We start from the raw sequence: 12859 nt of genomic DNA, 5'->3' as shown, positions 1-12859 counted from the left end.
AGCCACACAGACCCTTGAGCCACACACACCCGTGAGCCCCACACACCCGTGAGCCCCACACACCCGTGAGCCACACAGACCCGTGAGCCCCACACACCCACAAGCCACACAGACCCGTGAGCCACACAGACACTTGAGGCACACAGAAACCTGAGCCACACCTAACCATGTCAGAATTCCTACAGATCTATTTTTTAAACCATTAAAATGAAGACTTCCCTCCTCAAGTACTGAAAATCTTTAATGAAGATGAAAGGAAAAGAACTTACTTAATGTTCATTGACTCTAGAACATGGAGATGATTTTATATTCCATGGGATGCTTTTTCCATTAATACTATTTGTCAGAAAATAGCCACATTTTAGATCTATTAGATGTAAAGCAATTTATTAGACCACATTCTGAAAATCCAGTGTTCATAATACTGTCTTGCCAAACAATGGTTTTCATCAAACTCCTGTTAACTACCTTCATCTCTGTTATTAAGGTTTTTTTTTTTTTAATTCCACAGAAATGTAAGATAAGAATGTAATTTGCTCAGGCTAATGATAAGGTTCTTTAATGAAATTCAGAAATGAATCAAGAAACACCTCTGAAGCCCTGGAGGGTGCAGAGCCTCTCGGCGCAGCCATCGCAGATCCAGGGCACCCCACAGGACAGAGTCCGCGGGCGTGCAGCGAGGGGGTGGAGGGAAGGGCAGTGAGCAAGGGAGCCTGGGAATTCAGGGAGCCGAGAGGTCTTCCACGACGCTGTCCCGCCGCAGGGCTCATGTCCAGCCCTTGTCCCTGCTTCTCAGAGAAAAGATAGCTTATTCTTCTGGCATCCAAAATGTGAAATTAAGTAGATTTTCATTGGTATCGAACTGAGGACCTTGCGCTTGCCAGACAAGCACTTACTCCACTGAGCCACTGCCCCAGCCCCCATCGTATATGGTTCAAGTCCTAATTTCTATTAGCTGTGTGGAGGCTGACAATTGGCATTACAATGCTCAGTGGACTCCCCCAGGCGAGAGTGTGGGCAAAGGGAGCTCTGGAAACAGCTGGACAAACAGCAGAAGAGGGCCGGGAGCCAGCTCCAGGTGTGCGCAGGGTTCTAGGGTGACAGAAGCATTCGGGAGGCGACTTGGCAGCTTCCTCAAACTCAAAGGGGAGCGTGCACACCATGGACACCTGCACCCGCCCCAAGCCAGGCCCTGCATGAGGCTGGGACTTCTGCGCTGGACAGCCCAGCCTGCGCCAGGAGACGCCTGGAAAGCCCCAGGGCCGCACAGCTGGGGAGGCAGCGGGAGCCCAGGTGCCCATCTGCCCAAGCTCATCCCACTTTACGTTTTGAAGCAAGAGCTTTTATTCATTTACCTTTCCTAATTTATGTCTTGCCTGTCATAAGCTGGCAATGGCTCAGAGCTCAATTCTGCTCGCTTCAGCCCGTTCTGAGCAGCAGGGCGCTGAGGAGCCCTGCGCCGCTCCAGGAGCTGGCCGCACCAGCTGCGCCTCGTTTTGCTTCTTTGCGCACATCTGCATCTGTTGCTCAGGATCTGTATGCGTGTGTGCACAACTTGATTTATAGAAGAGCAGCTAATAGAGCTGGACTTTGATTGCTAAATCGATAGATCTGCCACACGATGTATACATACTTTAGGAAAAGCAAGCTTGCATACGTACTTTAATGCTTCTCTCTGGGGGACCCTAAAGGGCTCATGCATCTCAGGAAACACACTAAGTGCCGGGCCTTAGCGAAGAATTGAAAATGCATGTGCAGCAGTCTCAGTGACCAAGGTCCCCCGAGCAGCCGCTTGCAATGCTGACCAATACCTAGAGGCCACTGGGTGGGCCCCCCTTGGGCATCTCTTGTCATTGCAGAGGCCTAGGGCAAGGGGCGTTCCTCCCGTGCTGTCTCAGTAAAGCTGGCACTAGAATACGCATACAAGCCTTTCTTCCTGCATTTTTGGCAGACTCTGAACACACACACACACACACACACACACACACACACGTCACTACATGTGTACATGAATGTTATGCTAACCTGGTCTTTCAGATTCATTGTTTTAGGAAACGCTTGGCAGATTAGGAAAGCCTGCCCCGGGCAGGGCCAGGTGCCTGCAGGTGGAGCCTTGAGTAGCTTATCCGGGGCTGGCCCCTTCATCTCTAGCACTGCTCCCTTCCTTTCCCTGAAATAAGGAAATGGGCTGCAGTGCATCCTTCCGCCATGGTGCTCCTGCCTTGCAGCCAATGGACCGCAGGCCGAGCCTCCTGCCACCGTGAACCGAGCCTGGCCTCTGCTGCCTTCAGCCATCTGCATCGGCTACTGCGCCCCGCATGGGGAAGCCACGGCTGAGTGCACAGACGTAGTTTCTGTATCTCACCTTCCTTCCCAGAGTTGTTCTCTGCGGAGCTGGGGAATATCTGCAGTGAGAAGGGTGCTGTTATGTTCCTATTAGTGACGCTAGCACGGATCGCAAATATCCAGCTCTACATGCTCTCTGCTGAAAGGCAGGCGAGCCCTGCTAGGAGCACGGCACCAATCAAGAGCTGGATCCTCACACTGGGGAGCAGCGCTTGCCTCTGCTTGCTTCTCCCTGAGCAACAGATCGACTGATTGATTGATGCTGATAATGGTGATATTTCTGTGCAGAGCGCAACGCCTCTCACACGGCATGCTCGCCGAGCAGTTACTGGGTGTGAACTTCAATTCCTTCCTCATTAATACATCACACGCTTGTGCAAATGTACGTGAGACAGCTTCTATCCGGGGCTCCATTGTGCAGATGCGAGAACTGAAATGGAAGGAAACTCGTGCATGTCTGGACCCCTGCCAGAAAGCGCAGGCAGCAGGAGGGATTGGAGCGCTGGCTGGGCACTCCTGAGACCCTGGACTGGGCTGCTGGAAGGTCACTGCTGGCTGCTCCACAGTGGCACCCTGTACTCTGCCTGTCCCGCCCCTTCTGGGCTACAGACCTCCCACCTGGTCCAGAAGGCCACCTTACTGGGCACCTCTGTGCCCAGCTCCTGGGTGTATTGATTTCATCAGCCAAGCAGGTCTGTCTTATCTGGACATGGCTGGAAATTTCCAGTTGCCGAAGTCTCAGGGACACCCACATGGCCCCTTCCACCTCGATGACCCCTTCACCTGCATGAGAGCTAAATTATGTAATCTGCGAACTCGGTCCTTTATTACAGATTCATCCTACATTGAGCAGACTGTGTACTGGTATTTCCACATCTGCCCTCTGGGTAGAACATGACTGGAGACTCCATGAATCCCGAGGACCCCCTTCCGGCTTCCCATTATGCTGTGGGTGTTCCCAGGGATAGCACTTTGGTGCCTCTTTTGGTTTCTTCCAAGTTTTCTGTACTACTGGGAAATGGTAACATCCTGCAGCACATGCCTGGCTTTTCTGTCAGAACCTCTCCTGTTTCCTGAGACGGCAGGAGAGGCTGCCAAAGGACTCATCCCCACGTAAGCGATGCCTACAAATCCCTCACAATTTGATGTGACTCACAAACCTCCTTGGGCACATTCTGCTTTTCATTTAATTCTGCAGCCACCTGCTCTGAAAATTGCAGTGCCGTGACATGGACAATCTCAGAACGCAGTGCCACTGTCGTTAGCAACCCACAGCAGAAAAGGCACGTGCAGGTCATCGGGTGCTCTCAGTCCTGTGGCACTAGGCAGCAGAGTGCTGCTGAGTCACCAGCAGAGAGCCGAGAGCGGGCTCCGGGCTGAGAAGTCTTCTCAAGGACGCACGCTTTCAAGCCAGACCACCGATGGGGAGCGTGTGCAAACGCAAGGCAGACAGCGAGGGGCAAGCCCTGGGAGCGTTCACCCTCACTGACCTGCAGGGGTCAGGGGTGCTCCCCACACGGGCCCTGCGGCCAGCTGCCGAGGAGAGCCTGCCAGCCCGTCCCCGGGGCAGAGCGGTGTTGGAGTGTCTGCTGGGTCTCCTTAAAGCAGGGACTTACATTTTCATGGGGAACTCATTTTCTGTTCCACATTGTTCATTTGAGCCAGATCTGCTCAGGTACATTTGTGAGGATAGTGGTACATGAGTGCACATGTACACACATGCACACGCACACACACACACACACACACACACACACACAGTGTACCCACAGGACCCGGAAAGCATGCATATTATGAATAAACCTGGAGTTGTGGCAGAGAGGTGCTTCAAATAGGAAGCCGTATGTAAAATTCATATAGGAACAAGGGCCAGCCAGATAGCTCTGCGGAATAAAGCGCCCGATTAGGCAAAGCGCAGGGGCCGGGGTTCGATCCCCAGCGTGCTGTGTGGGCCCCTCCCCAGGGCACGCTGAGCCGGCAATTGAGACTGAGCATGGTGGCACGCGCCTGTAATCCCAGCACTTGGGGGGCTGAAAACAGGAGAATCACTATGAGTCTGATCTACATAGCGAGACCCTGAACACCCTGTAGACCCTGTACTAAAATTAAAAACAAAAAAATACACGTGATAAGACAATCTAGGCCTTGGAACTCGGATGTTTCTAAGAACTTGCTGGTACTCTCAGTGTATGTCAGAGCTGCTCAAGTTATTATTTGTGAATTCCAGCTGGTAGCCCTAATAAATTTTCTTTAACTTCAAGAACATGTGGAAAAATTCTAGCACTAATTGAGCTGGGGGAAGACAGGACATCGTTAGCATGCCATCTGTGCCCACGTAATGACTTGCCAGCAGAGGAGTCGGAGATGCAAAGAGAAAGAAGCTAGCCAAGATGACTTCCTTTTCAGGAAGGTGGAAATCTCCTCACAGTTAGGGCAGGCCCGGCACCAGCAGTTGTCCTCTGAGCGCCTCGTTATGAGAGGATTAGCCGAACATCAGAAGAGCAGTAGACGGACCAAGGAAGCACACGCACTGCCGAAAGGAAGACAGTCTCCCCGGGAAGGACGGGCGCTCCAGGGCTCCGCGCAGCCCGCTCACCACCGCAAGGCCATGTGCAGGCGCCGCCCCGTGTGCTCCTGAGGTGGCTTCAAGAGTACCAACTACCTGAGTGGAGTAAAGGCAGCAACCTAGCGCTGAGGGTGAACAGCTATGGGCCAGAGAAGGAAAATAGGCTGAACATGGAAGAAATGAAAGTGAGCAAGGCTCAGGGCTCACCGCAGAGACCCTGTCTGGAGGTGGATTTTGAGGACCAGGCACAGGCAGTGCATCTGGTGAGTCCTGTGCAGGGAAGGTGTTAGAGGCACTAGAGTCGGGGGTTCAGGCCTGCAGCCCAGGAGCTGAGCTCTGCGGGGACAGGGAGGCCTGGGGCTAGGTGCAGGCTCTGGCTGGAGGGGCCCTGGCTCCCGTGTGAGATGTGCTCAGATCCGCTGTCTCCTGCCCCCACAAGCTGCTCTGCCCACACGTGGGGACCTCGAAGGCCACCTGGTCCTCCCTATGGAGACAGAATGTGCCAAAGGCCCTTGTGTGCCCAGCCCTCTGAGGCCATGAGTGGCCAGAGCAAGCAGCTCTCAGAGGACCCGGCACTTCTCATCTGTCATAGGCAGGACCCTGCCTGAGGGCGAGTCCATGGCCAAAGAGCAGAGAGGAGAGGAAGAGCTGGTTGCCTGCAGGGGCCTGCCCTTGTGCTGCCCGCCCGCCTCAGGACCCAGTCCTTGCTGTTTCCATCCATGCTGAAGGCTGCACGCTCCTCCCCCTTGTCTGCACACTGCTCCCCCTTGTCTGCACCACTGCCCTGGAATGTCCCCCACGGATGTCACTCCTGCTGTGAGCATTGTAGGGTTGACCTCCTAGGAGGCAGCCTTTCCCAGAGCGGGAGAAGTTGCTGGAGGAGGGTCTGCACACCGCTCACCTCCAGCTCCCATCACAAGGGCCCCTGGAGCCCATGCACGCGTGGCCAGCAGGCAGGGGGTGCCTTAGCCGCAGGGCGTCCCAGCCCAGCCAGTGCCTGGGGCCCTCCCGCTGGGCCTGCTCTCTGCTGGGGTGTGTTGCTCTTCCTTGCCTGGGGTTACTGACGCCTTCTTCCTAGTCACTGCTAGTTCCCATTGGAAAAATGACAAAATGGAGCGCTGCTTCCTACCAGTTGGAGACAGATCTCTAGATAAAGGCAGTTCCAGGAGTCACAAAGACCCACCTGCGCCAGAGGGCACTGCCAGTGGAGCGCAGGGAGCGGCCCTGCAGGGCTCAGCACACAGGCTGCACTTAGGAAGAGAGCCCTTCCAGGGACCGCTCCTGCACCAGTGAGGGAAGCCAGATCCACTGTAAACCAGAACAACTCAGAAGAGTCTAACAATCACAATGAACTTAAATGTATGAAATGAAAAGAGCACAGATTTGAATGCCACTCAAGAATAAAGACCAAACTCTGTTAAGGACAAGTGCCCTGCCACCGCCTGCCCAGAGCTGTGTGTGTGCAGACGTGGAGCGGGGGCGCAATCACACTCACTGTCGAGTGCCGGGAAGACGGAGGCCCACGAGGCCAGGGAGCCGCAGGGGGTCACCTCCTCTGCCCGGTAGAATCTGGGGGCGCGCACTTCTGCTTCCAGGCTCACGGGCGGTAGGAAGCACCCCATGCCGAGGTCTTGTACCCCTCCAGTGCTGCAGTGGGAGAGCATCGGGGCCCCAGGCCCACAGAGTGGAGCTCTGCCCACCCCTCGCACCTCAGTTTTCTCTGTGGCTGAAAATCCATGAGGGTGAAAGTTAAGAAGAATGAGTGGAAAGCCCGAGGAGCGCAGGGGCGGCGGTCCCTGCAGCCAAGAGTCGGGCTCCAGCCTCGAGCTCAGCGGGCGAATCATCTCAGTGCTCAGTGATGGCTTACGGTACTGAGACGCGGCTCACCGCGTTCTTAGTAAGGGGAGGCTCTGTCTCTGAGGAACAAAATGGAACTCGAAAAGAAAACCTAAAGGTCACTGTCAGTGGTGTTCCCAGGGCAGGGACCACCCAGACTGGCACGAGGCAGGATCGCGTCTACACGGGCTGGCCACCTCCTGCTCGGAGCCACTCTAGGGCGCGGCTGTTGTTTCCGTTTTGTTCGGTGAATTCACCTTCTGCTCTTTCTCACCGGCCCTTCGGGTGGGGCTGTGAGCTCACTTCCTCGTGGACAGCACCGGCAGTGGCGCAGCACCCCGAGTCCGTCCGCCTGCACAGGCCAGGCCAACGCAGGGCTGCGAATCCAGCGTCAGCGGAGGAGCCCCGGACCACGCACGCTGGTGAGAAAGGGAGGACCTGCCAGGAGGGGACTCTCGTCCTCTCCTCTCGGGGTGGCATCAGCTCCATGCGTCCCATGGGCAACAGAGACCCGGGCTCCGGACCGCGGCGCCCGTGCGGACGCCACTCACGCCCTGCCTCCGCACACTTTCTGGACTCGGCCAATTCAGTCTCTTCCGCTTGAACTTGTCACAGCGAACTCAATTCCACCAAAATAACTCCAGTGTGAGCCACGGTAGGTCTCATCCTTCCCACAACAGCACATCATGGGGAGCACTTCCATTCATTTACCCCCCCCCAAAGCGTACACAGCTGCGGCAGATGACACCAACGCGACCGGGATGAGCTTGCGCTCAGTGTTATTACTGTGACAACAAAGAACATCAAAGGCAACCGATTCAGGACCCAGAATATAGCAAGAGCAGCCCCGCGGACGCCAGGGACTCGCCACAGGCTGGACAGAGCTCAGGTCAGGGCCAGCTCCATCAGGGCTGCAGCTGCAGGGAGCTGCAAAGACTAGGGGAGCCCTGGGTTCTCTCCCCGGGTCTGGCTGAGTGCGCCTGTTTCTGTCCTTACCACTCACTACCGAAGCTAGAAAATTAAACTGCTTGCAAATATCAGCTGCATATGTTTTATGATAATATAATTCACGAACGACTCCTCTTATGTGATCATTTATGTCTTCTCGCCAATGTTAGTTTAATACAGCACTTGAAATAATTTCCAGGATGCCTTCTTTGGGAAAATTCTTTCATTGTTTTAAACTTCGAAGTTATACTAGCTCACTTGTTTCGCTGAAAAAAGCAAACGCATAGCATTGTCTCAGCAGTATCTCAGGAAGTGTATCTGCGACATCTGGACTTGTAGCAATTAAGACATCACCATGGTGAACACACGACTACTTGCCGTGGAATGTCCTGGTAACCAGTGTGGTCTGGCCATCAGGCTAAGCCACAGCCACCCAGGAGCATCTCCACTGTACCTGAGCAGGCTTAGTTAGCACCCATGGTCCGGAAACTGTGTCGCTTTTCACCTTCTGAACTGCACACCTTGGGGTATGCATCTTCATGCCTGTTGAAATTTGTCTCATTTGGAAGTGTTTGTTTTCTCACTGGCACTTTTTGGTTCTACAAAGGCAGCAGCAAGCGGCGGTCGTGTGGGAAGTATTCTGCACATTCCTGAATGACTGCACAGTCATGTATGAGCTCAATTAAAAGTTATGCCTAAGCCTAAATGTCAGGAGGAACCCAGCAATTACGTATATCTTCTAGTCCTCACGTTTTAGTGGGATCTGGGCAGGACTATTTTGCTGTAACTTTTTTTTTTTTTTAAGCCTCATTAAGTTCCCAGTCTCCCCCTGTTCTTTTAACGAAAGCAAACCTGTTTCCCACTTTAGAGGTATCTAAGCATGCTCAAGTCAGGCTGTGATCAGGTTGCTTCTGCCCCTGGGGCAGAGTGCAGGGACACCGTGATGAGGCCACCCATGGGCCCCTGGCAACCACCCCAGGGCTCTAGTTCCAGAGTTGTGTTGTTTTCTGCCTCACTGACCTCATGTGCAGTAACTTTGTGCTACCTTCTCTTGCAACTGAAAATGCTCTTTCAGTGTGCAGCTGGAAAATACAGACCATCCATCTACACAAATTCACAAAGTAAAATTGTGTAAAATAAAATTCAAAATCTCAAAAATAGAGGGACTCATTCCCCATATGTACCCAAAGTTCATCATATCAAAAATTCTATAAAACTCAGTCAAGAATTGCAGCTCTAGGAACACACTTGGAAAACTGCTTGGAAGAGAATCCCAAGCAAGTGTGCCCAAGCAAGACGGCCAACGCTGAGGTGCACATCCCAGGGCCCAAGGCGCCAGCACCCGCCAGGCAGTGAGCCAGTGCATCTCTTCCACAAGAAATCACGTTCCACTTGCATCTGGTGGTGGACAACCATTTGCACTGCTTTCAGGTTTCCACAACTTTCCGAGTTCTCAAATAGTTCACAAAGAAAGTCTAGATCGTTCACTTCAGGTGCATGGATGGGCTCACAGAGCTTAGAAATGTAAGTGATCTCACGTGTATCCTATTGCTGTTTTTCACTTTTCGTACGAATGAGGCCATAAATTATTTAAACCGCTGACCAACGTGACACTGGGAGACACCTGTGACGTGGCCCTGTTCCATCACCTACCTTGCACACTGTGTGTCCTTTTTTATTTTGCTGCACCAGGGTCACACAAAGAAAGACACGTTTTCCCAGTCAAGTTCATGCATGAAAAGGATCCCAAGTATTTAGGACTTTCTAGAACTTGCGACAGTTTGCCCTTGCTGACAAGCCTTGTCCCACTGTTCTTTTCTTTGGCTCGTCTCGCAGACGCCTGGCCCGCACTGTCCTCTCACTTCCCTGTGCCCCGTGGCTTCCGCCCTACCTTGGTAAACGGCCTTAAATCCCGGCGAGCCGATGCTGTCGTCGGACTGCAGGTGCAGCCACATCTGGCTGCTCATGCTCACGATGAGGTCGGGGACACGGGAGCCCGTGAGTCTGCAGGGGAAGAAATGCGCAGGCTGTTAGCGAAGGCGGCCCCACAGACCCTCTTCCGTGACTGCGCCCCGCACTGGAGCCACTGATCATGGGCGCCTCACAGTCGTCATCACACCTCTGCAGACTTCTGCTTTACTTTAAAAGTCATCTTAGTGTGACTGGCCACCTCACTGGCCTGAAGCTGAGGGGCTTCTCCTAGTGCTGGGCTGGCACTGACGCAACCGGGACAGGCCTGCAAGAGCAGCGACAGTCCCACAGGACACCACGGTGAGATAAGCCCCGCGGCACTGGTGCTTCATGCATCAGGAGATTGATGTGAGACCAGGCCCAGGTGAGAAATGGACCGTCCCTCGACAAAAGCGTGGGCCAGGAGTCGGGGACTGTCATGTGCCTTCCTCACAGAATCTTTTGAAGAGCGCATTCTAGGTCATCAGACACGAAGAGAGTGTGGAAAGGAACAGAGCGCGTGGCCAGAAGGGGTGTGAGCCCTTACGGACACTGGGCTGCTTAGCAATGTCCACGTCCAAGCAAGTGGAGGGCGGTGGGGCGCGGTTGTGCATCAACAAGGCAGTCCCAGGTGCTGCCCGCCGCCAGTGAAAAGCAACCCTAAATCTACTGACCGAACTCACATGTTGACAGAAAAGAAGGTTCAAACAGAAAAAGAGCAAGAAAGAAATGAGCTCAATCCGAATAAACCTCCCTAATGAAACGGGAAGCGTGGCTCTTAGCACAGTCATTTCACCAGGCGTGGCCACAGCCGGCCCATGCAGACCCCACCTCGGGCCCACACCTCTTCCCTTCCACTGTGGCACAGCCAGGCCCAGCTGTGCGCGCTTCCCTACAGCCATCTGCAGATTCACCATGCTATGCGTAGCACGCTGCTCAGCAGACACGGGTGACACTTCTTCCTGCTAGTTTTTGTGGCTGTACAGTACTTCACATCCATGAATTTCTAGGACCTTACAAGAAGAGGATGACAGATATTTCTGTAGCTTTAAAATTTTCAACCAGGAAGCTGTAGATACATGGGAAGTAGTCCGAGCAGTACGAAGAGACCACAGGGATTCAGCAGGCTTCCCACAACATTAACAGGTGGCAAAGCCGAGGTGGGCCGTGAGGCCCAGGCAGGTGGCACCAACCCAACCTATGGCTCTTTAAGCTTGTGGGTTTTTTGTTTTGTTTTGTGGTTCCAGGGATCGAACTCAGGACCTTGTGCTTGTCAGGCAAGCACTTACTCCCCTGAGCTATCTCCCCAGCCCCAGCGTGGTGTCTCTTACTTGAGTTTCCCATCTTCTTTGTGTGTGCGTGTGTGTGTAGCTTTGCAAAAGCCATGCCACGTGCAGGGCTGTGCATCCTCCGTGTGCTCGGACAGGGCGGTCTCGTCCCCGTGAGACCTGCAGGGTCGCACCCCGAGCTCCGCCAGGCCGCCGCTGCTCCTCCTCAGCCTGCCCACTGTACGGCTCTGGCTCCACGGCTCACACTCAACATGCTACATCAGTGGAATGGCAGCACGTCCACCTTGCATGGACTGAGCTCGCTGGAGCACATCCGGGACCAGCCCAGTGTCGGGCATCCGTCTGTGCCCAGGCACGTCCTGCATGCTCCCGGGGTGGTTCCATGCTGCAGGCATCCCCACCCTTTTTCTTGTTCCCTGCTCTAGGGTGCTTGGGCTGACCCCACACTTGGTAGGGGACGCAGACAGCTGCTTTGAATATGTGGCGCAGGCTTCCCTAGAACATAAATCTCCAGTCCTCCCACACAAGTACGTGCCACGGCTAGGTCACGTGGTCACCATTCCACCTGGAGGTCATGATTCCACTTCCACCAGCTGCCAGGTCACCCCCAGGCTGGGCTTACCCATTCCATGTCCACCAACTGAGTAGCAGGAGGGCAGTTTCGCTGTCCTCGGTGAACACCCAGCGTTGTTATGTCTTTAACTGCTCTGACACCCGTGTAGTGGCACCTCACTGTGGCTTCAGCTTGCATTTAGCTGATTACTAGTTTTCTTGGCCATCTTGTGATGAATGTATTCACCACCTGTGCACTCCTGACTGCAGCGTCTGCTCGTGTCCTTGGCCTTGTTCTAAGCGAGCTGCTTGGCCTTCCGTCCTCTTCCCTCCCTCGCTCCCTCCCTGTCTCTCTCCTTTATTTCTTCCAACACGAGAGAGCTCTTTTATATAACGTAGCGGTGACACACACCCTTTGCTGGATGTGTCAGTCCAACACTTCCTCAGGGTCGGTAGCTTGTGTCTTGATTAACTTACTATGTTCTTTCATAGAGCAAACTTTTTCACTTCAGGAAAGCTCAATTTATCCACTTCATCTTTCATGAACTTTGCTATGGGGTTAAGGACGATTTGTCACCCTTGTCAAGTTTTTGTTCTACATCTCTGTCTCTCAGGGTTAATAGCTTTACATTGCAAACCTGTCCTTGGTTCATATTCACTTAATCTTCAGAGCCTGTGATTTAAACACTCCATCGCCACTTAGCCTGGAATGCCCACCTGCTCCAGGGCCGAGTGCTGGAGACGTCATGGCTGCCGTCCCCTCTTCTGGGTCTCCGTTTCCTTCTCATCTCCAGACCGTGCAGCCGAGGTATGTGCACAAGTGCGTCATTCTCTGCTTTAGGGCTATTGTGTTTTGGGTTTTTATGTTTCTGTGTGCTTAGAAATATGATTTGCTTTTTATTTTTTTAAATTTATTTATTTTTTTTGCGGAACCGGGGATTGAACTCAGGCCCTTGTGCTTGCCAGGCAAGCGCTTAATCTACTGAGCCATCTCCCCGGCCTCATGATTTGCTTTTTAAATTGGTTAACAAATTTTATTAGTTATCAAATAATCAAATATTATCTTAATGAATTTTTCCATTTTCTATTTTATGGATGAACATTTTCTATTAACTCTTTTCCTCTTTGTTATATGATAGGTTATAGTTTTCTGTTATCACTTAAACTCATGACATGTAGCTTGCATCTTCAGTTCCTATTTTTCCACTCTTTCTAATGTATACGTAGAGGCCACAGGCTTACAGCTAAGACAATATTTAATAATATTGTTTTTCAATTCTAAATTGCTTCTAGTTTCAAGTATGATGTCTTAATTTCAAAACTTGGGTATTTTCTAGCTGTTAAACTTATTTCTGGCTATTTAGACTTTAGT

General features: G+C 52.8%; 1 protein-coding gene across 1 annotated transcript in view; it reads right to left on the bottom strand.

Moving 5' to 3' along the window:
- Csmd1 (CUB and Sushi multiple domains 1) overlaps window positions 1-12859 on the bottom strand; it is a 1642653-nt gene that overhangs the window by 324949 nt on the left and 1304845 nt on the right. The window contains exon 12 of the mRNA XM_012517218.2: window positions 9588-9700. Within this exon, the coding sequence (XP_012372672.2) occupies window positions 9588-9700 (113 nt within the window). The remainder of the gene's footprint in view (window positions 1-9587; window positions 9701-12859) is intronic.

This window comes from Octodon degus, unplaced genomic scaffold (genome assembly GCF_000260255.1).
Source record: "Octodon degus isolate 3935 unplaced genomic scaffold, OctDeg1.0 scaffold00155, whole genome shotgun sequence".
NCBI lineage: Eukaryota > Metazoa > Chordata > Mammalia > Rodentia > Octodontidae > Octodon > Octodon degus.
This window is presented reverse-complemented; position numbering and strand designations above follow the sequence as displayed.